This window comes from Callorhinchus milii, unplaced genomic scaffold, assembly GCF_018977255.1.
Source record: "Callorhinchus milii isolate IMCB2004 unplaced genomic scaffold, IMCB_Cmil_1.0 Scaffold4, whole genome shotgun sequence".
Classification (NCBI taxonomy): domain Eukaryota; kingdom Metazoa; phylum Chordata; class Chondrichthyes; order Chimaeriformes; family Callorhinchidae; genus Callorhinchus; species Callorhinchus milii.
Genome location: NW_024704745.1, coordinates 67,953,812 through 67,980,084, shown reverse-complemented (window position 1 = coordinate 67,980,084; position 26,273 = coordinate 67,953,812). Strand labels below are relative to the sequence as shown.

The window sequence follows — 26,273 nt, the reverse complement described above, 5'->3', positions numbered from 1 at the left end:
TTAATATTCTTCTCTATATAAAACCTGGTATCCCATTAGCTCACTTCACAGCTTTGACCACCGGCCTTACTAATTTTAAACATGGAAATGTTTTAAAGTGTTTAAAAGTATGAATGACATTGAAATGTGTTATATAGGTAAAGGCTAATCTACACAGCGTTCCATAAAGAGCAATGAGATGAATAACTACATTGAAGCTGGTTTGTTAATTTAGTTGCAGCAGAATCTTGGCCAGGACACCTATGATAACAAAAGAAGTCTCAGCTTTTCTTTGCAGTGACTTTGCAATAGTGCACAGGGCCCTTTAATGTCATCTGAAGCAGTGGATGGGGCCTTGGTTTAATGATTCATCCAAAGGATGGCATTTCTTACAGAGCTGTGCTCCTCAAATACCTCACTGCAGTGTCGGATGAGACTGAGCTCAAATCTCAGTGTGAGGCTTGAACCTTAATTATATGAAAAATCTTAACATCCCTATAGTTATTGTAAGTCTGTACTGGGACTCGCCTCTTAACATTGATGTTTAAAGCACAATCAATATAGTACGGGTCTCGGATTCACATGCCCAAGTCACTAGTTACAAAGGGTGCACATTTCGCCCCTTTGCATGAACCGGTAATAATAGCTTTTCATTGATACAATGACTCCATCCAAGCTGAAGCACTCAGCATTTATTTAAGCTATAAAACCCAAGTTGCTTATGCTGCAGCAGCAAACTTACACTCATTCAAGAGGGAATTTCACTGTTCAAAGATGCACCAAGACACTTCAATAGCTTTTTTTTCTCATTAATTTATTGTGTCAGTGGCCAGCTAGTGGCCAATTTTAAACAACTTTCGTAAGTAAGAATTCGCTAATGTAGAATAAGGTATTTTAACATCTAATCTACTCAGATGTACTTTGTTAGCCAACTTTTGTTTAATAAATCATATATGAGCACCACAGTTCAACCTTTATTGAAACAATGCCAAAAGCTCCTGGTTCAACTTTAAAAAGTCATCCGAACCCCCAGAAAGAAGTTGACATTGTCTGATGAGCAAGCACTCCTCCTGGCTACTCACAACATGTGTGAACATGTACAAATGACAAGGCATTCAACACTACCTCAGCATGTTACACTGCTTACTACAGCATCAATTAAACTGAACTACTAGTCCATACAGAACAATAAACAGCATTAAATCACACTGACCGTACATACAGCGTTACCATTTCTATGTTGAAATACTATGTGTCAGTACAGATAGAACATAATGGAAAATCCGCAGTTAACCCCCCTTCAAATACTTTTTAAAAATCCTCATCATAATGTACTGCATTTTTAAAAAATTAAAAGTGTACAATGGCATTATTCTACAGCTCCAGCTTCTACAGTTCCAATAACAAAGACTTTTAATTATGGCTGTTGCCTAAAGAGTCAAAATCTTCTGAGTGGGATCCCATTACCCACCAATATCAGTGTCCAAGGCTGCAGTTGCTAATGATTCACATGTCAGAAAGCGTCTTAAGCCCATTGATCTTCATTTTGCACGTAATGGTACCACACTGTGACCTCCAACAGCAGTCTTCGTTTCCACCTTTGCTTCACTAAAGTTCCTTTCCTCGGAGTGTTGCAAAGGGTGTCAAATGTTGCACACGAAAAACAGTTAATAAGTCACAAGTAGAAGAAAATAGACAGTCGCTTAAAATTAAGCCATATATTCATTTAAGGTGTGGCCATCCTCTGCAATAAAGACAGACAGATGGACGCAATGTACAATTTGCCACTTAAGCTGGGACAATTCCAGGCTGATCACTTGGTTTCCTGGAACCTCACATCTCCGAAGGATATATGTTCAGCTTGAAAGGTTCAACAGAGAAGCATCAATAAGCAAGGTACTGTACTCCTCTGGCATGGTCTAAGTGCGGTGTCCTAGGCACGCTCCTGAAAATAGAGAAATACAGTTAATAATGAGGGTCAAAACAATGAATGCACGAAAGGGAGTGCGATGGAGGTGCAGTCCATTTGCCCGCAAAATACAGTTAACCCACTTCGCAGTATATCTTAAGAAGCGCTTTTGGATGTCTTGATGACTTGATAATGCGCTATACCAAATGCAAGGTTTATTAATTTATTGGATGAGATTAAAATGTCTGCCTGTTCAGGTGGTCATTAAAGATCCCATGATACTATTTGAAAAGAAATAGTGGGAAATCTTGAGTAGTAATCCCCAAACTAAAATTAATCATTCACTTTATGGCTAGTGTGGGACATTGCTGTGTGCAATTAGCTTCTGCATTTTCCTTGAAATACACGTTGCTCAACATAACAATTTACTGTGAGGCACTGTTAGATATTGTAGGTGCAAGGGTTATTATTATAAATGATTACCACTGTGAATAAAATCAACTAAATAACAACTAGGTCAGTCCATCAGTCAAATCCAACATAATTATCTAAAGCTAAATCTACTTTATTGGATATCAACAAAAAATCATTACACTCCCCATATTAATGGCTGAAAATTAGCAGATTTAACATTTTATCACCAAAGGGAATGCTAACAATATCTCTCAAAGGCAAAGACGTAGTTTGAAAGTTTGAAGAAACGTGTAAACATTAGTTAAGCCACCATGTTGAGCATTTTGATTGACACCTCTATGGTTAGAAGCAGTAACTCTTCAGACAAGGTATGCTATATATGAGCACCTGGCCTTAGGGCTGTGGGTGAACTATGTTCTAAATGTGAAGGCACCTAAATGGGATTAATTTGATTGTGCCTCCATCCCCTCCCCCCATCTCCTCAGCTCACTCTCCCCATCAGCTAAGCTCCCAGTCAAGCAGTTTTGAAAGGTCCGCCCATCACGAAAAGCGATAGATGATACAAATTGCTATTGAATAAATGGTCTGCCTGTGTGCTCCTCCTAGCATGACCCACTAGCTGCTTGAAGTAAACCTGATTCTGAACATATTGAAGCTGCAGCCTTTGGATTGAGCAATGAACCATTTAGAAGTCTTTCACTTAATTGTTATTAATATTGCATTAGGGGAGGCTCCACACGAATGCAATATTAATGATAATGAAAAAAAGTGACAGGTCTGACTTTTCATTGTAATACACCCAACTTCCCTCATCGCTTCTCATTGTCTTAAGCCTTTGATCCTACATTTCATAAACTCTATTGAGAGGTTGTGCCTCAAGTTTCAAACCTGGTAAATTGGATTGCCTCCCGTTTAAAAAAACAGGGTGACCCACCATTGCTGGTCAGACCTACCAGTTATCGGGTATGACAAGCTCTCATTTTGTTTAAAGACAAGGTCACAAGATTAGTTTGGATGACGAAAGCTCTTTGGCCCATCTAATCTCATCCCTTCAAAATACTCACCCTACTGTCCTCCCATCACTGCTTTTTAAATTAGTCCATTGTCCCACCTCTATCCCCCACCCCACCCTGTTTATACTCCACACAAACCTCCACTTCTCCTAATCCCCTATTTTATACCCCTGTATACCATTCTCCCTTATTTATGCTTCATTTATGCTTGTGGGGGTGCTACACATCTCACAAACCCAAGTACTTGCAATCCCCCCACCCCACTCTAACCATAAACTAACCTGGAGCCAGCCCAGTGTCTTCACCCTCTCAGCCCAGCACCAAGAGAGAGATGGGGATATCCACACCTCCTTAAGAAGGCACAGCAGGCTCTACCCCTCAAGCCTTCCAGCCCTGAGGTCCTAGTGCATGCTATAATATATTATTAATCTCACTCTCCCACTTACTTGCTTACCCACAAAATACACTTTTCTGTGAAGCACATTCAAATGTCTCGGAGGTGTGATAAGGTGCTATATCAAATGCAAGAAATATTATTATTATTACCTCAACATCCCCACTTGGAGTGTGCTCAGTATTGTTCTCTATCTGATGCTGATAGTGAGCTTCAGCATCGAGCAAGGCCAGATCTTCAGGGGCTTCTGTACCTACTTGCTCATTAATTCCAGGCACCTCGACTGAAAGAGACTGGAGGGAAAGTGAATCGGGCTGATCCTCCAGCCTCGCACAGGTATCTGAAGGTGGGATTGTTAGGTTTTCAGTCTTTGGGCTAAAAGGAGCGACACGGTCCAGGAGGGGTTCAGTGCTGGATGGCAGAAGAGATTCACAGAAAGAAGCAGTGTCACTGCAGGTGGAGCTCTGCATCAGAGGACAGGCCTCCAAGGGGTCTCCACTGAACGAGGGTGAAAAGACTTCAAGGAGAGAGGGGTGCAAATCTCCAGCACAGTCGATGTTCCTGTGGGACAGAGAACCTCAAATTACTATTAACAGACACTGTGTATTTGCAAGTTGTTGTTGTCCATTTGGAGTTGAGTGGCTTCAATGAGCACTTATCTCTCACTGGTTTCACCCATGCTCCCTCTTTCTTTATGCAGCTAAGTGCTAACTGTTGAGAAGTAAACTTGTAGTTTTCGGACACTTTACATTTCATTTCTCTTGTTACCTTTCATGGCGTATAGATCCTGATGGAGGGTATGAGCTTTCGCTGCTGTACCCAAGACTGCATGTTTCATCAAAGCAGCAGGATGGAACCAGGTGAACAGGCCCTAAGGGAACAAAAATATAAGCAGTGGAGTCAGTCAACACATACAACATACACTCACTGGTGAAGGGACTCCACTCTGTGAGTTCAAAGGGGAAAATGGGGTCAAAAACACAAACACATTCCACTCCTTATTTAACAAGCTTTGAAATACTCCCTGCACAAACATTTTTCCTGACTGAACAGAGCTTGGAGCTGTCATTAGATTCTCACTTGGATAAGCCACTTTACAGGCAGCAGGAGTGATTCAGGTGCCGCTTTACAGGCGACGCATTTGATTACGTTGATATCCCGTAAAGTGCCTTTGAAGGGCTGCAAATCGCAATCCAAATCAACCACTAAAGAAACCTCAACAAGAATCATATCTGAAGCATACTTTAGTCTACGGTGGCCATCTCTAAAGTATGGTGGCCACTTTAGCCTAAAGCCGCTATTTTTGGTTTATGTTGTCCATCATCACAAGCCAAATCTGATTAAACCAATGGTTCTTTTAGAGAGAAAAAAGCAGAATCATATCCATGAAGCACTTTATATCTTAGTTATCAACAGGGTGAAACATTAAACAATGCGTTAACATCACCAGTGGTAATTTCTGATATTCAGGAATGTTTTCAGTTAAAAAGGCCTTTGTTACAACAACAACAACAAAATTACAGTTGTAAAGTGTCTTTCATGTCGGGAGGACGTCTCAAGGTGCCGAACAGTCAGGGATCAGTACCCAAGCTTGGGGGCTGAGTGGGGATGAGGGAGGGCAGAGGGGGTAGGAGGGCAGCTGAAGGCACAGTCAAAAAGGAGGGTCTTGAGTCGTGCCTTGAAGGAGGCAAGAGGCAAGGCGAAGGGATTGTGGGATGGAGTTCCAAAGAGTGGGGACAGAGAGGCTGAAAGCCTGGCCGCTGATGGCAGGGCGGGTCGGGGGGGTGGGGGGAGGTGAGAGACCTGGAGCAGGCCGGGCCTACTGAGCGGAGGGAGCGGACAGGTTGATAGGGGGTCATCAGGTCAGAAACATAGGTGGGGGCAAGGTCATGGAGATCCTTGAAGGTGAGAACGAGGATTTTGAATTCTATGCTTTGATGGATGGAGAGCCAGTGGAGCCAGGCAAGGGTGGGAGTGATGGGGTCATGGAACCTGATACGGGAGAGGACACGAGCTGCAGAGCTCTGAATGACCTGCAGCTTGTGGAGGGAAGGGTTGGGGAGGCCGATAAGCAGGGAGTTTCCGTACTCGAGTCTTGAGGTGACAAATGTGTGTATGAGGGTTTTGGCGGCCTGATAATAATAATAATAATCCTTGCATTTGATATTTGATGGGTGAGGCAGTGGCGGAGTTGGACAATGTTGCGGAGGTGGGGGAAGGCAGAGCTGGTCATGGCATGGATATGGGGGTGAAAGGACAGTTGAGGGTCGAACGGGATGCCCAAGTTCCTAACTGGTTTGGCGAGGTGGAGTGTGCAACCGTGGATGCTGATGCTGCCAGTGCCTGAGGTGCTGAGCCGCTGGCGCGAGCCAATCAAGAGGGCCTCAGTCATGCTGACATTTAGCTGTAGAAAGTTGTCTCTCATCCAGGACTTGATGTCAGACAGACAAGTTTGTCAGGATGTCAGTTGCCCTGGATTCGAGGGTGGAGGCAGAGAGATAGAGTTGGGTGTCATCCGGGTACATGTGGAAGTTGACCCCATGTTTGCGGATGATGTCACCAAGGGGGAGTATGTAGAGGTTGAAGAGGAGGGGACCGAGGACAGAGCCCTGAGGAACACCGCACGAGACTGTTTGGTGTTAGGCTGCATTACTGGCAGATTGGCTTCTTGCAGGGCAATTACTGGTTCAGCAATATCCTGCTCTGACTAATACTCTGATAATTACCAGATGGAAGTTATTTTGTTACCAGAGTGGGAGATTTGTGACTTATGCTCCAGAAGAGCTGCAGAAGAATAAAAACAAAAAACGACATAGACACTATTACCAGTAATAATAATCCTTGCATTTGATATAACGCTTTTCACGTCTTCTGGACGCCTTAAAGCGCTTCACAGAATATAGTGTGAAGTGAATTGACTGTATCTTTTGTGGGTGAAACATGGCAGCCAATTGCGCACAGCAGTGTGCCAAATTATTATTGATTTTTTCTTGAGGGATTATTATCAGGCGTGTGGAGTAAGGAAACTTTCCCAAGGTTTCACCGGGAATCGAACCCAGGTCTCACTTGTGAGGCTCTAACCTCACTCTAACCACTGAGCTACAGGACTCCTGTGATAATAATAAGAAAAAAGAATGCACACTATTTAGGTTTGATACTTTTAAAATAGGACTTTCCATGGATCAGATTCAATCTGCCGTCAATTCTCTCAGATGAGCAGGCTTTGAAGGCATTGTTAATGGATACTGTATAAAGGACCCGAGTTGGTTTAGAAACTCCATCCAGCTTTATTTGTTATTTTCTTTGTCACCTTTTGCCACTCATGAAGAATGGATGAGAGTGAGCTGTTCTGAAGGCTAATATGACTATCTCTGTGATTCTCCACTTGGGAGCACAGGGGTCAAGTGACCATGCAATTTCCTTGTCTTCTTCCTCCATCCACTGCAACCACCCAAATGGGGCAGTTTCCAAACACCTGCCTAGTTCAGGATCTTCTCGTGTGAAAGCTCATACTCTCCCAAAGGTCACCAAAAGGGTAAGGCAAGTAGGATGCACAGACAGACAAACAGACAGCAAACTTCACATCCGCCACTGTGAATACCTAGGATTAGTTTCCCTAAGCAATGTAGTCAACGATCAACTCTCCCAATAGTGAAATGCCTCTATTTACAGCAATCAGTCTATATATAGCCTTCCACCAAACCCATTCAAATGAAGGTCCCCAAAAGCTTAGTAGATAAAACCACCAGTACAGCACTAAGAGAGCCCAGAAGATTGCAGCTGTGAACTCAGGACAAACCCAGGTTTGTTGTTCTCAGCTAATAGCAGCAGTGAGAATGCTCCTGAATATCCCTGAATTGTGAAGGGATAAAATAGAGATCCAGACACCCTCTGGCCAGAATTCCCGACTTCTTTTTATGATATACTCAGCTCTGGAGTCTGATCAGCTTGGTAGCGAGTTCTGAATGGAAATCAATGTCACTGACGCAGGTTTGATACACTTTACATAGTCACCTGATAATAATTCTTGTATTTGATATACTCATATATTGAATATATTCAATATATATATTGAAATACTGCCATGGGATCTTTCAATGTCCACCTGAACAGGCAGGTTTAATGTCTCATGTAAAGGACAGCACCTCCAATAATGCAGAAACACCCCCAGCCCTGCATTGGAGTGTCAGCACAGACCATATGGGTTACGAGACACAATGTGCAGTGACTTTATGACTCAAAAGGCGAGAGTGCTACCAATTGAGCCAAGCTGATACATACACCAAAACAGGCTGTTCGGATCAAACAGCCCTCCCTGGTGTTTATACTCCAGACAAGCTCCCACCTCCTATATTCCCTTCTCCCTCATGTACGAAATTAGTCCAAGAACAGGTGCTGAACTGAACACTGAAGTTACTTCAGTAATGTACACCTCAACCTTCCCTGCTGCAAAGGCAGTGATTTGCCTCAATTGAAATTCCTGCAATAACAGGAATGGCAGTGTGGGCTTCCACTGGTAGTGACAAGTAATGGGAGCAGCAAAATGCAGCAGTACCTCTCTGCATTTCTGGACTCTAGATCAACAATACATATAGTGGTATCTGACCTCAGTCTAGGCTGATATTCCAATACACTGTTTTGTTGGAATTGTCTTCTAACAATGAGATGTTAAACCAAAGTCCTGCCTGTGCCTGTTCAGGTGAATATTTTAAGATCCCATTACACTACTCGAAAAGAATGAGGAGTTTCCCTTGGTGTCATGGATAACAACCCCCCGAGTAAATTGGTCACTCACTTCATAACTGTTTTGGGACATTGATAAACACAAATTGGCCTGCGTATGAATGACACAGTCACTACACTTTACAGTTTATTTTGTGAAGTCCTTTGAGGCATTCTCTTGAGGTGAAAGGCGCAATATTATATGTAAGATTATGATTTGTTATTATTAATCAAGATACAAATTTAGGCCTTACAAGTCAACTTTGTCCTCAGTGAACCATGAGGGGAGGGAGGGGTGGGAAAGGAAGAGAAGCCAATTGAACTGGGCATCAGTATCCCATAAATGTGGAGTACTCTTTTATGCTCCTGTTAGCAATATGTGCACAAACAAAATGACTTCTCCAAACTCACTGTCTTCATATTTATCGCTTTATCACAAATGCATTAGAAGATAATCTGCAGTATAAACACTTAAAGCAGGCACTTGGGGTGGGGGGGGGAGCCAACACTATCACACTACAGAGGGAGTATAGCCAAGTCTGTAATAAAGCAGTTCTTGATTTTTTTCTGCACTCACCACAAGCCTGCACCGGGCCCTGCTGACAATGTGTGCAGGTTCTGTGTGGACTCAAGTTAATCTTGTGTCTGCCAAAGGGAGTCAGTTCAGCACTATCCAGCTGAGAATCCTGCAGTCTCATCGACCCTGTGGAGAGAGCAAAAGGGAAAGAATTGGAACTTTACCCAACAATAAAGAATTGTGAAACACTATTGCAGTCACCTTAGCCTCCCCTGCTTATATAGCTCTCGTCGATTTGATACTCCAAGTGAGCTGGGGTCCTGATCGATCTAATTGGGTTTCAATATCCTACTAATATGGAGGTTCTGTTTTATGATGTTTCCTAATTCGACTATCCATCACCTGCGCCAAACACCCCATGTCCATTACCTCTATCCTCACCAGGCTCCACTGTCTCACTGTCTCCTAGTCGATTGATTTCAAGATCCTCACTCTCATCTGTAGATCCCTTCATGCTCTAGTACCTCCTATCTCTGTGATGTCCTCCTACCCCACTCCTCTGCTTACCCCTATCACTTGGCTAACTCAGACTTGCTGTGCACCCTTCACCTTATCTGTGCCACCATCGATGGCCAAGCTTTCAGATTCTTATTATCTGAAATTCTGATCTTAACCTTCTGGAACTCCCGGTCTCTACCCCTCCATGTCACCCACTCACTATCTGTCTTCAAGTCCCGCCTTGAAACCTACTTCTTTTCTCTTTCCCCCTCTCCCTGCTCAGTGCCCGGCCCCATCACTGTAAAGCGCTCTGAGACGTTATCCTATATGAGTTGTGCGATATAAATGCCAGATGTTGTTGAATGTTTTCCGAATGCTATTCAATATCATCAAACTACTGGAAACTACAAATTTCATATAGTGATCTAGATTGTAAGCATATTGAAATGAACAAAGCTGTGCTTTAAAAATATATATTGGGACAATGAACACCAATTGCAGTGTCAGACATTTCAATAGAAATAAGTGAGACTTCACAGGCATCCAAATCTGATGTAACACAGCAGCAGTTTATCACTTGTATTGCAGACAGGACAAATGTGGGTTTGGCCAGCAATTTGTTATGTAGTGCCATGGGTTAAGAGATTTAAGGAGGGCTTTAGCTAGGTTATAAATAAAGCGCCACGCTTGCTTGAAGGAAATGAGAAGTCACGGTTTAGGGCACAAATGACTAACGTTCTCTATACAGGACTTCATGGAGAACACTGAGAATGGTTTGTGTAAATAGCCTGTTAACCACATGAACCACTCTACATCAAGCTACAAACACAAACTTCTGACAAAATAGTTTTTTTTAAAAATTCAACAAACACATGTTTCCCACAACCATCAAGAAGAAAAACTTTACGAACCTCAAGCTTTTAAGAAGGCAAAGGTCAAAGCTATTCCTAATTGCAAGCAGTTAGTTGGTCTTTAAAGTACACGGATTGACTTTAGACTGTAAGGCACATGCCATTTCAGTGGGACGAATTAACGGAGATCGGGGTCAGTTCAATGGAATTGTTTGTTCTGGCCCTGAGTCAGTCTAATTGAAAACATTGCCTTTTCAATTATAGTGAGTACAATTTTTGAGCAAGATCTGGAACCGATTATTATGCCAATTGGGTCCTCTGCCTCCCAGACTGACATGCAACATACGCATCACAGATACACACATACACACATATATCGCAGATACACACACCAGGGAGGCACAGCGCACACTACAGACATACGTACACCACGGACACAACCACCACACAAACCAACCACTACAGATACGCACCCTACACACAAACACAAACACCACAGACGCACAAACAACACAGACACTGGGCTGTTCAAAGGAAAATATTACATGCTGCTCCCATTCAGGATCGGCCCTGCTAATTACATTTGGTTAGAAAGGGAGACTAATGGTGCTTTTACATAGAGTTGTCTCCAGAGTCAAGCCCATCTCTCTGGAGGCAACAGGTAATGGAAAACAGTGTCAAAGCTGGCGTCAAATCTGGGAGCATCCCATTTGGAGTCAGATCTCCTACTACTTCCAGATAGGGCCGACCCAACTCTGTAACAAAGAGTTAGCATGAAGCAATTGGATCCAATGACTTTTCATCTGTGAATGCAAAACACAGTTAGATTTTTTTTGCTGGAAGGACAGGACCCAAAGAAGCTTTCCAATGTAACCAACCATAAAACCAGAAAGACAGCTTCCAAATTAAGACCAAAGTTAAGAATTCTCCAAATTTCTGCACTCTCTCAAATTATGAAGACAGTGGCCTTAAGGCTAAGAGCAGATGAGATTTCAGGCCTCCAAGGTCAATGGATTTACACCAAGGTGGAAGCCAAGGAATTCAAAACAGGAAACTTACAGCTGGGTTTTTTCTCCATAAATTGTTTCTTGCAGTAAATGACACACAGGATGAGGAGAGCCAGCAGAACCATAGCCAGTGCACTGCATATAACAGCTGCCAGAGCAGTATCACGAGGGCTGGAGGCAGTGGACGGGATCTTCACCAGGTTTACTCTGGTACTGCCTGAGGAGAACAAGCAAATATATGAGTTAGAAATACAGCAACAACTAACGTTAATTTAGTTACTTTCACTTGGGGAGCATATCTTGAAGTGCTTCACCTAACTAACTGAAAGCCTGAGGTTAGGAGGGTAGGGAGGAATGGAGTTAATTGAAAATACAGCTGAAAAGATAGGTCTTAAGGTAGACTTTAAAGTCGGGGAAGGAGGGAGCAAGGTGAGGGTGGTGGGAGATGGAGTGGGCGAGGGACGGATGGGAGGAACGAGGGAGGAAGGGTGGGAGGGGCTGAGGTGGATGCGGTTGCAGGACCACGGGGAAAAAGAATGGCTAGAAGTACAAGACAGGAAAACCTCAATTCTGATAAAAAAACAAAAGACAATTTATTCATTTTAAAACACATGGGAATGTAGTGAAGCAGTTTCTAACGCTTACGAGCAGATAAACGTTCTTAATCTACTTCCATTCATGCATTGATTTAGTACCAGTTTCAAACTCCAGACACTTTTGTTTTTTACTTGTAACTCATTACTTCGGCTGAAGAGGTGGACATCATGAACAACGTCCTCCCGACGTGAAAAGCGCTATATCAAATGCAAGGATTATTTTTATTATAACTCTCAACCATTGTGAACAATGTTTTTGTTTGGTTGTAAATGCACGTCTCCAGTGTCATTGTCAGAAAGGTCAGTGAATTTTTAAGAGATACAGTGCATCCAACAACACAATTTGTGCATCAATCATAAACATGCCATGGAGCCAGTGTGCTCCAAACCTGGCGATTTCAAAAAGAATTCCTTAATTACGGAATCTGGAAATACATCATAGTGATCGAGGGAAATCCTCCCAGGCAGAGTTCCCGCACATCACCTCGAACACACATAATGTGCCTCCAGTTACTGGGAGAAGCCTCCAGTTATCATAAGGAATCTCCACTCTTTTGATATATTAACTGAAAACAAAAAATGGACCAACGATTCCCAATGAGTTTCATCAACCTAATCTTTGCATTTGATACAGTGCCTTTCACATTAGGGTGACATCTCAAAAAGATTTTACTGTAAAGTGTAGTGACTGTGTGTACTCGCATATACAGTGCAACATAATAATAATAATAATAATAATAATAATCCTTGCATTTGATATAGCGCTTTTCACGTCGGGAGGACGTCCCAAAGCGCTTCACAGAATATACTGTAAAGTGAATTGACTGTATATTTGTGGGCGAACGCGGCAGCCAATTGCGCACAGCAATGTCCCACAAACAGTCGTAGATTGAAAATGACCAATTTATTATTGTTTTTTGGGTTTTTTGGAGGGATTATTATTAGGCTCTGTGTGGAGTAAGGAAACTTGCCCAAGGTTTCGCCCTGCCTGGAATTGAACCCAGGTGTCTTGCTTGCAAAGCAAAACATGAAGTGCACCTAGATGTAGCACTGCACTGTGTTACAACAAATAACACAAAGATTAAATAAATTTATAATAAATAAAGTTATAAATAAATAAACTGCACTATGTTACTTTAGTGTAATTGACTGTATATTTTGTGGGCAAAATAGTGGCTGAAGGCACGGCTGCTGAGGATGGAGTGGTGGACTCGGGGGACAAGGAGGAGGCCAGACCCGGAGGAACGAAGGCAACGGGCACTATTTTGAGGAGAGAGGAGGTCAGAGAGGTAGGGGAGTGCAGAGGAGTGGAGGTCAGAGAGGTAGGGGAGTGCAGAGGAGTGGAGGGATGCTCCTGTGAAGCACTTTGAGCATCTAGACAAAGTGATAAGGAATTGTAGCAAATGCAAGGATTATTGTTATGTATATTTTTCTGGTCACCAACAGTGCTCTAGCACCTCACCCATATGGAAGTCTCTTCATGAAACTGATGGAACCTTTAACGTCAACCTGAGGGACCTCGGTCTAAAGTCTCATCCAAAGGATGGCACCTCCAACATTGAAGCATTCCCCCAGCACCTCACTGGATCGTCGGCCTAGACTATGTGAGTTCAAAGTCCCGATGTCAGTTTTGTACCCTTTTGACTCAAGAGGCAAGGGTGTTACCAACTGAGCCAGGCTGACACCTTACATCAGCACTTTTAACAGAGGAAAGAAAATTGGATGGGAATGAAAAATTGGTGAAAACAATGGTGGAGAATGAGAACCCTACAATAAAATGATATTATGCATGAGTCATATGTCAGTTGCTGAAATGCAACTACATAATGGAGATTTATTCTGGTATACACACACACACAAAAGGCGAGGCACATCCCACTGAAAAAACAGGAGGCTTTGATCTTAAACAGTCTTCCTATGATGGACTCAACAGATGACATTGAATGTTAACAACAAAAGAGAAACACTAACCAAGCTCTGAACAAACAGATTCCTAAATGCACTTCCTTCAGCATTTTGGATTTGAACATTTGAAAAGCATTTGGCAACAGAACAAACAGGGAGCAAAAATGACTGACTCATCATGATTGAAGAGGGAGGGGTCAGGCTACACTACAGCCCTGAACCTATACGGAACTTTGCCGCCCGTACACTCAACTGCATTAAACTCTGTACTCCCATCATACCGTGGCATCTCCCTACTTCTCGGACCTGCTTACCCACCAAACCTCAAGGTGAGATTTCTACAGCCAGGTGAGATTTGAGCCAGGCTGACCAACTAACAACAACAACAACTTGGATTTATATAACGCCCTCCATGCCGGTTGGCGTCTCAGAGCGCTTTACAGTAACGGATCCAGGGCCGAGCCAGGGGGAGGGGTGGGAAGGTGATCAAAGGCGCAGTCGAAAAGAAAGGTCTTCAGCAGAGATCTGAAAATGGGAAGAGAGGGAGCGAGGCGAAGGGAGTGAGGAAGGCAGTTCCAGAGCCTCGGGGCACAGTGGCTGAAGGAACGGCCACCGAGGGTGGAGCGGAGGACTCGGGGGACGAGGAAGAGGCCAGACCCGGAGGAACGAAGGCAACGGGTACTGTTTTGAGGAGAGAGGAGGTCAGAGAGGTAGGGGGGGGGTGTAGAGGAGTGCAAGGACTTGAATACAAGGGTGAGGATCTTGAAGTCGATCCTCTCTGGGACAGGCAGCCAGTGCAGTCTGGCAAGGACTGGGGTAATCGGGGAGTGGAGTTTCGTGCGGGTGAGAATACGGGTGGCAGAGTTTTGAATGATTTGGATTTTATGGATGGTAGTGGATGGGAGACTGGCGAGGAGGGCGTTGTATTAGTCCAGCTGAGAGGTGACAAAGGCATGGACCAGGGTTTCAGCGGTTTTTGGGGAGAGGTATTGGCGGTGCGTCGGGAGGTGGTAGAAGGCGGTGCTGGTGAGGGACCGGATGTGGGGACATGCACATATTACAAGAGAGAGGTTTGAAGAAGGCCCTAGCAAGTCAGCAACCTAGCAGGGACCCAACCGGTCACCCTCCTACCTCTACCCTCCCCGCCCTCTCCCCATCTGATCCCAACCACCAACTTGGGTGCAGATCCCTGACTGTCCAGTGCTTTGGGATGTCCTGCTGACTTGAAAGGCGCTCTACAAATGTAGTTTGTTGATGTTGTTGTGATCTACAATGACTGAATCTCTATTGGTAAATCCCATTGCCACTGGTTTGCCCAAGTATAGGGCCTGACTATTGGCCTTAAATTCCCTTCCCACTTCTTTACTTCACCCTCCTCAATGCATTTATTTTTCTCCCTCTTTCAATCATCCATCCATATATATTTGTGGGTCACTGCTGTGTGCATTTGGCTGCTGCGTTTAGCCCACAAAATATACAATCAATTCACTTTACAATATATTCTATGAAGCGCTTTTATATAGCACCTATATAGTACCCAGCTAAGAGGTTCTCTGATGCCCGAACTGCTTTGTAACCGTCCTCCAATTTGTTTATGCTCCCTGTGGGAAAATCTCTGAAAGCTGCTTGGTACCTCCTCAATGAGCAAGGCTGTGTTAGTTTACTCCTTGATGAAGCTTCCGCTTCGTGTTTGTATTGAATAAGGCTTTCTTCCTTGAACGGCCGCAAATCAGATCCCCTCATCGGTCATGCAGCACAATTTGTGTCAAAGCTTATTGAGCTTGGCTTTAGCGATGGATGGCTATTTGTACCTAACGTGTAATGTAATATAACAATAATATTTATTACATTTGATACGGTACCTTTCATGTCAGGAGGACATGTCAAAGTTCTCGATAGGAAATAATGTCAAGTGCACACTGTGTATTTTGTAGGTGAGCACAACAGCCAATTTACGTACAGCCATTTCCCACAAACAGCCATGAAGTAAATCCACAATTTTATCTGACAGATTGTTGGCAGGACACCAAGAGAAACTCCCTGCTCTTTTCAAATAGTGCCATGAGATCCTTAAACAGGTTCTTGGTCTAATGCCTCATTCGAAGAAGCACACCTCTTATGCAGCACACTGTATTATGGTATCAGCCTAGACCTTTTTGAATTGTTACATGGGGCTTGAATTGGCAACCTTCTACCTCAGAGATGAGAGTGCTATCAGCTGAGCCAGTACAATGCACAAGAAGAATAACATTAAAATGTGGAACATTGTTCTGTACTGCATCCATGGATTTCACTAAGGGTGTAGATAATACAATAATAATAATCATCCTTGCATTTGTTGTTACGTCATTTAATCGTCTCAAACGCTTCACTGAAATTATTGTAAAGTGTTGTAAATTGAATGCAGATGTGGTAGCCAATTTGCATACAGCAATTTTATCTGGAGGATTGCTGGGCAGGATACCAGGCGAAATTCGCTTCTTCTTATTGTTATGGAATCTTTAATATCCAGGTTCTGCCACTGTTAGATGCTCCAAGACATTACCCCACGTGATGGGCGCTTTATAAATGCATGTTGTTGTTATAATAATAATAATAATCCTTGCATTTGATATAGCGCTTTTCACGTCTTCTAGACGTCTCAAAGCGCTTCACAGAATATGCTGTAAAGTGAATTGACTGTATATTTGTGGGCGAAACGTTGTTGTTGAACAGACAAGATAGGACCTCGATGAAACATCTCATCCGAAAGATGGCACTACTGACAATGCAGCACTTACCCCACAACGTACAACCTCCTAACTCAGCAGCGAGAGTGCAACCAACTTAGCCAAGCTGACACACAAAATGGAAAGAATCTCAGCCATTCAGTGTAATTATTGTTTTGCATGAGGATGAATCATCTGTGAAATAATGTTTTTTAAAAATCTGGACTCTCCCGTTATGTATCTGTTTGCACAGGATTTTTGTAAGATTCACACAGTTTACTCTGGTGCGATTCCAAGGAACAGTTTAAGGGAGTCATACTTATTTGATTTCAATGTTATTTTTGTTAATCCTGGGTAATTCTGTGCAGGTGTATTGATCAATTTTTTGGTCACACGATTCAAGCAGGTATAATTTTCCGGACATATTATTACGCAGAGAGAAAATTGGTGGTGCAGCCCAGTGCACATAGCATGGCGTCTTCTTGGTGTCTGGAAATACAAATCTTGCCAAAGTGTGCTACGTTGCTGGGTGGAGCTGTTATTAAGTAACAACAAACCTCGAGCTACTCCTGGAGATAATGTTCTGTCTTAGTGTGTATAATTCCAGAGCACATATCTTAAGTACAAAATATGCTCCATTTAAAAAATATTATCTATACAGAGTCACCAAAAAGTTGTGATACCATAACAAGTCTAATAAGTCTTTAATAAATGATGATTTTTTGTTAGATAATAGGGTAGATATCACAACCTTTTGGTCATCCTGTATATATGAAAACACCCATTTTATGCGGGCGTGGATTCCGCCTAATATTTGATCTCTTAAGGTAAATTAACTATAACGACAACAATTTGCATTTATAATCGCCCTTCACAGTTGGTAGCATCTCAGAGTGCTTTACAGTGCAGGCCTGCTATAACGCATTGCTCTATTGCACAAATTCTCTTATAAAGTGGCTACGCTGTGGACCCCATTCTTTGCCCATTCATGGAGGCTTCATCCCACACTATAGAACGTCCAACTTCCAGTTCATTCGGTTGCCATCAATTCTGGAGCACAGACAGGAAGTGACATTGTGGCGACCTGTGACTCCAAAGTCGCTCATTTTTTCTTTTAGTGCAGTATCTGCTTGGGAGCGTTTGCTGCGTACCAGTCATTGTACACGCATGCAGTCAAATCTCTTATTGCACCTCACTACAACAGGTTCATGAATCCCAATCCCCGCATTATAATGAAGACTGCACTGTAGTATTTCAAAAACTAGAAAAAACTCCAAAAATGTTTCGAGTAGTTGTAGTTTACAAAATGATTTGTGCAGTTGGCATTTTGAAACCCCAATAGAGCTAACCACTTTCTGCGCACATGTGCAGTGCATATAGAGCACTGGCAAGCACATTCCATTATAGTTTGGGTTTGGGATTTTATGCCCAACCCCCCACTCAACCCACAATTACCGCACTATAATGAGGTGGTTCTGCACAGTATATTGAATGCATTTGTATGAAATTGGATGTTAAGGCTAGAGGATCTATTCCTATTTGAAGCTGTTACCATTGGGTGAAAAATGCAATGTTTCTTAACAGATTTGTGGTAAATAAGGAACAACACAATTTTACCTAGTTTGGGGTTTGAATAGCCTCCCCCAATGTCGGCCACCATTAAAGATTTTGGAATTGGAAACAATTAGAACAACTTGGCAGCAATGTTTTGGAATTGGCTTTGGCCACAGCCATTGTTCTGAAGTCAGGGGGAGAAAATGGGGAGCCTTCGCTCAGCATAATGGGTAGGCCTGAAGATTTCAGTGCTGCCCTTGTCATTTCTCCTTCCATTCTCTATCTTAACTGATGGTTATTTGACTGTCCAGCGCCTTGGGACGTCCTACCGATGTGAAAGCTGCTATATAAATGTAAATTTGCCTTGTATTGTATTTACTGAAGGCACATTTCACATGGATTATTCAATCGGCCACATTAAACAATTTCTCCATTTGTCATGTTTTTCTAAAGTCCATTTACTAATTCTGCCCAGATTGCTTTGAATTCTATCAATGGTTGCCAAGGCAAGTGCCTTGAAGCAAATGCATTAAAGAAGGAGCTTCCTCCACATTTCTTATGATCAGTGGGAATAATAGGGGACCCAAAGGAGGAGTTGGGAGTAAATTGAGAGGGAGGGGCATGACCCAAAGAGAGGAATGCACACACTGCAGAGTTGACCGTGACCCATAAATAAAGACCATTAGTTTAGAATTGTTAAGGTATTGTTTGCGATTCCTGACTGCATCTGGATTGTATCCATATGACTTTGTATGGGCCGTGATATGAAAGATACAAATGTAAAAGCAAGGTATCAGTTCTATAATAAGAAGAATGTAGTTTTAATAGCTCCAGTACAAATTATTTCTCGTCAAAAAAATAATCCTTTAATTTAATATTGCGCCTTGTAATTTCAGCTTGGCTCAGTTGGTAGCTCACGCCTCTGAGTCAAAAGGTAATGGGATCAAGCCTCAAATTGGGAATCACTGTACTTTATGAAAAATCCTGTGAAGTATTCTCCCGGCTTACTTCTCTAAATTGTAGTAACTGTATGTTTTGTGGGTAAACACAGCAGCCAATTTGCACATAACAATGTCCCACAAACAGCCATGAAGTAAATGACAAATTTTACTTGGGGGATTGTTGTCCAGGATACTGAGAGAAACCCCCTTCTCTTTTTGAATAGTGACATAGGATCTTTTAACATCCACCTAAACAGGCAAACAAGACTGACCTTGGTTTAACATCTCATCCAAAGGAAGGCATCGCAACAACGATCCAACAGCCCCCCCCCAGCAATGCATTCGAATATCAGCCTAGACTATGTCAATTCGAAGTCCTGAACTTTCTGACTCAGGGGCTTGAGTAGTACCAACTGAGCCAGACTGCAATTCACAAGTTGGTTAAAATATCTTCTTATCTAAAAAAATCTCTATTAAAACAATCGCACCACAAACGACCACGGCTTTAGCAGCATAGATTATCTGTGTTCTAAGCAAAGCACCTAAATTACTTCAACCACAAGAGAAAGCAGCCAGTCACGAAGGACCAGAGACAGTAACAAAATGTTCCAGGCAAAGAATGTAAACCTCAAGAGCATCTTAACTTTATTCCAGTTAACAATTCAAAGCAAATTGCAGTAAGCCGAACAACCACTGTTGACAAGAGATACAGAAGAGCTCAATAAAGAGTAATGCAGCTGTAAAGGGAATCAGCAAAGGATAAGAGCCCAACTAAAAAAGGCTTCACCTGTGATCTTATCTCCTTCAAATACTCAAGAGAAACAAACTACTTTCTTCTGTTCTAATCCATAGGATCAGATCCACTCTGGTGGTTGCTGTTACAGTTGGTCATTAGCTTGTTATTCGCTCCCTTCATCCCATCACTGGTGGCTGAGCTTTCAACCACTGTGCCCCACGCAACTTTCTTTGTCTCTCTCCTTTTCTCACGACTTTCAAAACCATCTTAAAAATCACTATGAACGTGTATTCGGTCAACACTTATAAATTCTCCATCCCTTTCTCCCGGTTTAGTTCTCTATTACACTTTTCAAAGTTCACCCCGCATGAACAGAGCTGGTTTTAGGTATCCGGTCCACTTACCCTACTTGCCAGAAGTCGAAAGAATGTGCATCGATGCATCGCAGCATTAACATGACATCAACACGTGCTGCCAAATCAGCAGATCTTACACTGACAGCAGTTCTGCTGCAGTTGATTTTCCTTTAGTCAAACTGCACTGTGGAGTCCGTAGTGTAATGGTTAGCGCACTGCTTCACAAGCGAGAGGATCCAGGTTTGATTCCCGGCCGGGCCGAAACCTTAGGGAAGTTTCCTTACTTCATGTGCCTCTTTTTACCTAGCAGTAAGTAGGAACCTGGTTGGTGGATTGCTTTCCGTGGATAATGATGCCTCCAAAAAAGCAATTAGTTTACTCTATCCACGCCTTTGTGGAACACTGCTGTGTGCAATTGCCTGCCTCGTTTCACCCACAAAATACAGTCAATCCACTTTAAAATAGATTCTGTGAAGCGCTTTGAGGCGTCTCAACAACGTGATAAGGCGCTATATCAAAAGCAAGGATTAGAACAATGTCCACCTGAACAGGCAAACATGATCTTGGTTTAAAGTCTCAACTGAAGTGATGGCCCCAGCACTGGCCTGGAGTATCAGCCTAAACTGTGAGTTTAAAGTCCCCAAACAGGGCTTCAGTTTACATAGCTCTGACTCAGAGGTGAGAGTGCTTTTCATTGAGCCAGGCTGATATCTGCAAAAATCATATGGAGAGGATGCAGAGAGTAGAAATAAATATATTGCATCGTTGAATTTCAAATATTGATCAAGCAGAAGTTTGCATATTTATAGTACCTTATGATGTCAAAATGTCTCAAAGGGAGCATTTACTGTGAACTGTAGTGACTTTTTTGGAGGAGTATATGGCAGCCATTTTGCATACAGTGAGGTCCTACAAACAATCACAAAGAAAATGGACACATTTATCCAGAGGATTGCTGGCCAGGATAATGGTGAGGTAATCTTTCTTTAGATAGTGTCATGGGATCTTTGCTGTCCACCCAAAATCCAGGGAGATCGGGACTTAACATCTGAAGATAAGCACATCTCAACAACAACAACTTGCATTTATATTGCGCCCTCCATCCAGGGTAGTGTCTCAGAGTGCTTAAAGTCTCAGCCGCAGGCGGTAGAAGCTGCAGTTGAAACTAATAGCATCAAGGTATTTAAGAGAAAATCTGGAGCATACATGAGGGACAAAGGAATAGAGGGGTACAGGGGAGGGGGAATAAGAGGGATGAGGGATTGTGTGGGATATGAACACAGGCAGGGACTAATTAGGCCAAAGAGCCTGATTATGTACTCTATCAATCTATGTATCTATCCCAAACAATGATTTACCCCCACATTATCTGGATGGAGCCTCATTGAGGTTTTGCAGGTTTGGATGGGTCCATCCTTCCATCTGTACCTTGATAAAAAACACTGGACAAGAGCCACATGCAGACAGACTGCCTGAAGGGAGGCAGCTTCATTGACACTATCCTTGGGATGGATACACTACCCAAGTTAACAAGTGTTAACTTGTTTCCGCAGTTATTTAAGTAATTAGAAACAGAATTTGCAGAAGCAACATTCTACTAACTACATGTTCATCCAATAATTCATGCAGAACCCGTTAATCTTTTAATAACTTGATCCCACAGTAATTTGCTTGCCACAAAAATAATATAGAAACTATAGCCCTGATTTATAATGAAAATTTGGCAGATCTGGCTTGAAGGAAAGCATCTAATTGCTCCTATTTTTTATCTGCAGTATTTCGATGTTGAGTTGCAAGAGTTAATTGAGCACTGAGTCAAGAAACACTGCATGATTGCACACTTACTCTATTAATATGATGCTTACAGATTAGTTATATTACAATCAGGTTTGAGATGATATGAAGGTCAATAATAGAAGGCTTGATATTCCACCACTCTTCTTAAAGGCACGTCCTTAAAATTCTGATGCTTTAAGAATTTGTTTCTTTTTTTAAGAAATGCAGGTGACCTGCTTTCAACTGAAGATTGTTTTTTTGCACAATTCTGCATGATGATAATGATAATAATCCTTGCATTTCAAATAGCACCATATCACAGTTATTTAAGCCACCAGACACAGAATCTACTGTAAATTAGTTTTTGACTGTATTTTCTGGACTGCGGACAGTCAGTTGAGGACACCAATGTCCCACACACAACTATGGATGGAGTGAGTGACCAATTTCATTGAAGGAATTTTTGGCCAGGACACCGGGAGAAAAACTCCCTTCCCTTTTCGAATATAGTAAAACTTGCATATCTGTCAGGACCGTAACATTTAATATGACTCGTGCAAAGTCCGAGTTGCAGACAAACTGTATAAGTCATATGAAGTCCGATTTAATCAATAATCTACACTGCACATGAGTAATTCAATGTAGCCGGTAAGTGTGTATGTTTTGACAGGTCCAAACTAAGTTTCCCGTGATTCAATACGCCATGATTCATTGCCACATGTGCACTTACCGACAAGCACAGTTCTTCTGTGCGTGGGTTGATGGATCAAAACTACATTTTGCAAGATTTAAAACAACTGGCCAGCAAGTGCACCTGTGTGGTCGGGTCAGGAGGTCATTTCTCACGGTTTGATGCAGACGGTAAGTGCGGGAATAATGGAGGATCGGGGTGTTTAATTCAATAAGGAGGCCCTGCCTATTGTAATATTCCAATTACAATATCTCTCTGGTCAAACATCTAAATGATGCAACAGTGAGAGAAAAGCAAAACATCTATGGATCCAGCTGTGGAGTGCAGAACCCTTGAAGGTCAGGCCCATTGGCAAAACCGTGTGAGCAGGTTTTCTTTTGAAAGGAAGTTCAAAAGCTAGTTTTATGAAAGAGTGCTTGTGCATACAGTACTAGCGGGATGCAATAATATTACACAAATCAATGCTCAAGCGTTTAAACAGAGGAATTCCCCAATTACAGCTAAGTACCAGTCACCTTTGGTTTGCTTAAATAATGCTTTAAGAGCTGCAAAGACTTGTCTTCCAACTCAAGTGAATCAAAAAATTTCCAAAATTTAGATATTTAATTTCTAAAGCATTGGATGTGCTTCCGATATTCAATAACCACATATTTATTATTATATTATAATATTATTATTTCCTATTGAGAAATCGATTAGGAAATACTGCAAATTGGACCCTAATGCTCTTAAGGCAAACACGGTGCACTATTTAACTCCTCCAGCTTCAACTGTACCTCTTATTTCATAATTCATCAACTGGGCCAATTTCTAATAATAAATGCCAATACGATAAAAGGTCCAGTCTGTTTGTTCAAGTGATCGTAAAAGATCCCTTGGCACTATTCAAAAAGAGAAAGGAGTTTTCCCTGGTGTCCTGGACAATCCCCCAGATAACATTGTGGCTGTGACACGTTTTGAGATATTGCTGTGTACAATTGGCTACTACTATCACCTTCAAATCTCCTTCCACTACACTTCACAGTTCACTTCATGGCTGATTGTGGTCCTTTGAGAGGCTGTGGCTGTGAAGCTCTTCGAGACAGAAGGCACTATATTAAATGCAAGGATTATTATTATATAACTTTCAACCAAGCTCCAGACATATTCTAATAAATTGCTCAGACTTAAAGACTCCAAAACCTGCTAATTATGGACTTTTTCCCTGTAGATGCTTCAGGCACCACTCAACTCTGTCAGTGAAAACCACACATCGTCAAATCCTGCCTGGCAGATTGCTCATTAATGTTATACCTTTACAATTTCAGAAATATTGCAATGTTGCAAAATATTTGAGTGTCACAAAGTCAGTTTTAAAATCCTGCAGTTGACAATTTGACAGCATCCAGAGTGGGAATCAGAGATGGAAAGCTGCAAACTGAACACAAATCAAATATGACTCCTGATCAGCTATGGTATATTTAAAGAACAGCTAACATTTTATTGTGCCAATTACACCAAAATGTGCTTTACTGTAATTATTGTCAAGTGTGCACCAACTGTTTTTATTGGCAAATGTGACAGCCAATTTTCACACAGCAATGTCCCACAAACAGCCATGAAGTGAATAACTAATTTTATTTGGGGTATTGTTGGCCAGAACACAAGGAGAAACTCCCTTCATTTTTTGAATAGTGCCAATGGATCCTTAATGTCCATTTGAACAGTCAAACACAATCTTAGTTTGACATTTCATTGAAGGACATCACCTCTGACACTATAGCACTCCCCCAGCACTGCACTGCACTGAATTATCAACTTAGACTATGAGATCAAGTTTAAGTGGGAGTTGGGGGGTATTTTTACTGTGGAATAAGCGTTACCTGAAAGCAACTATAATAAGTGGGTTGAAGATAGTTTCTACCAGGATTTGCCCAAAGATTTTGCATATTAAAGGAAGAATGAGTAGTGCTTCAGAAAGATTTAATCAGTAAGAGAGGAGATCACTGTATTATTATTAGACTTTAACATTAAAGTGATGTCAATGCAAAAAATACAAAGCAAGGAAGCACTGCACACATCTGCTTGTGATCTCGGGAGCACTGATTGACTGCACTCTGCAGTCTCCAAGACTGGTTGGAGAGCAGAGTTTAATACCTTACCATCTGATCTAAATCAATACTCACGTAAAGACATGAAAATCAGATTACTGACTGTTCCTGGAACTGGATTAGAAATCGCTCGACAATACGCCTTTTGTTTGCATTTATCAAGCAAATTCCAACACTATCGTAATCAAATTCTCCACATTCTCTTAGCTGTCGTTGTGCTCTCGATACCGATCATACTATTCAAGCTGAACCTCTACAACAGTGGTTGCCAACCTTTATGGATGGCCAACAAAATAAATTTTCTAAGTTGAATATTTCTTGATTTATACTATAAATCATGAAATATTCAATCAAGAAAAAAATGAAAATGCACTACCGATCGTACAAGGACTTACCTAGACTCATGCATATGTTTGGGGAGCTGCTTCTTCACAACAACAACAGCTGGTATTTATTTAGCGCCCTTCACTTGGGCAGCGTCTCAGAGCCACAGGTTGGCCATCACTGCTCTACAGTGTGAGCAAAAACATATTTTATATGTATATGCTAAACCTTTTAATTTGGATAGAATGATAGGAAAATTCTGCATGTCTGCTGGTGTTGGGTGGGAGGGTGGGCAGGAGACAGAAGGATATGACAAGTTGTGAAATTAAAGGCTGTTCCATAACATATTTTACTGTTGTGATTGAACTCAGCTGACACTCAATGTGAAGGCTCACTCACGAATATAATCAGTCTATCAGCCTGGCTCACTTGATAACTCTCGAGTCGAGAAGATTATGGGTTCAAGCCCCAATGCTAGGATTTTAAGCTCAAAACCTAACATGGCACTCCAACGTAAAACTGGAGGACTGCTGCATTGCCAGAAGTCTGTTAAGATCCCACAATGCTATTCCAACAATTACCCGGATAAAACTAGTCATTCACTTCATGGCTGTCTGTGGGACAATACTGTGTGCAAATCGGCTGCCGCGTTTCACCTACAAAATACACAGTCACTGTACTTTACAGTAAATCCAGAAAGCTCTGAAGTGGATTGAGATGTCCTCCCGATGTGAAAGGTGCTATACTAAATGCCAGTATTATTACTATTGCCAACTGAACCAAGTTGACAACGTATGGCTGAAAATAGTCCTTTCATTTTGTTCTCCCCCCTCTCAGAAAAGCAGAACATAAACAGCTAGTTGAGTTGGCCGTGTGATGTTAAGCAGGCACAGTGTGTTCTTAAAAGTCCTTTTTGGGACCCATTCAAGTCTCTCCTGCCTTTTGAAGAGTTCCACAGTATAATGGATATCGGCATCTTTATTTTTGTGTGGCTGGTAACTTAAAGTTGGTCATGGCTGATTAAAATCTGCGATTTATTTTCATCAACCACTTGAATTAGCTCAAAGCGCTCAGATTTATTTTATTTGGCACGAGTATTCCATCACTATAACAGTGGAAAATAAAGCCTGTCCGCCCCTCACACAAACAGGTTTTTTTTCCTATGTGTGGGTGTGTCTGGAAATTCCTACAGCTGCAGGATTTGACTGACTCCATAGGTGAAAGACAGCTTTCTTTCTTTTCATTTGGAAAGGTGAACGGATGAGTGACAGAACTCACATATATATGGGTGT

The 26,273-nt window shown here is 42.1% G+C and overlaps 1 protein-coding gene across 3 annotated transcripts in view; it reads right to left on the bottom strand.

The window, feature by feature from the left end:
- Nucleotides 1–772: 772 nt before the first annotated feature.
- Nucleotides 773–26,273, bottom strand: part of LOC103183272 (tumor necrosis factor receptor superfamily member 19) — a 50,644-nt gene continuing 25,143 nt past the window's right edge. For all 3 annotated transcript variants that reach the window (XM_007900652.2, XM_042334471.1, XM_007900653.2), the window contains exons 6-10: nucleotides 11,357–11,521; nucleotides 9,009–9,134; nucleotides 4,478–4,580; nucleotides 3,862–4,270; nucleotides 773–1,924 (exon numbers count right to left, since the gene is read on the bottom strand). In XM_007900652.2, the coding sequence (XP_007898843.1) occupies nucleotides 1,913–1,924; nucleotides 3,862–4,270; nucleotides 4,478–4,580; nucleotides 9,009–9,134; nucleotides 11,357–11,521 (815 nt within the window). In that variant the 3' untranslated portion in view covers nucleotides 773–1,912. The remainder of the gene's footprint in view (nucleotides 1,925–3,861; nucleotides 4,271–4,477; nucleotides 4,581–9,008; nucleotides 9,135–11,356; nucleotides 11,522–26,273) is intronic.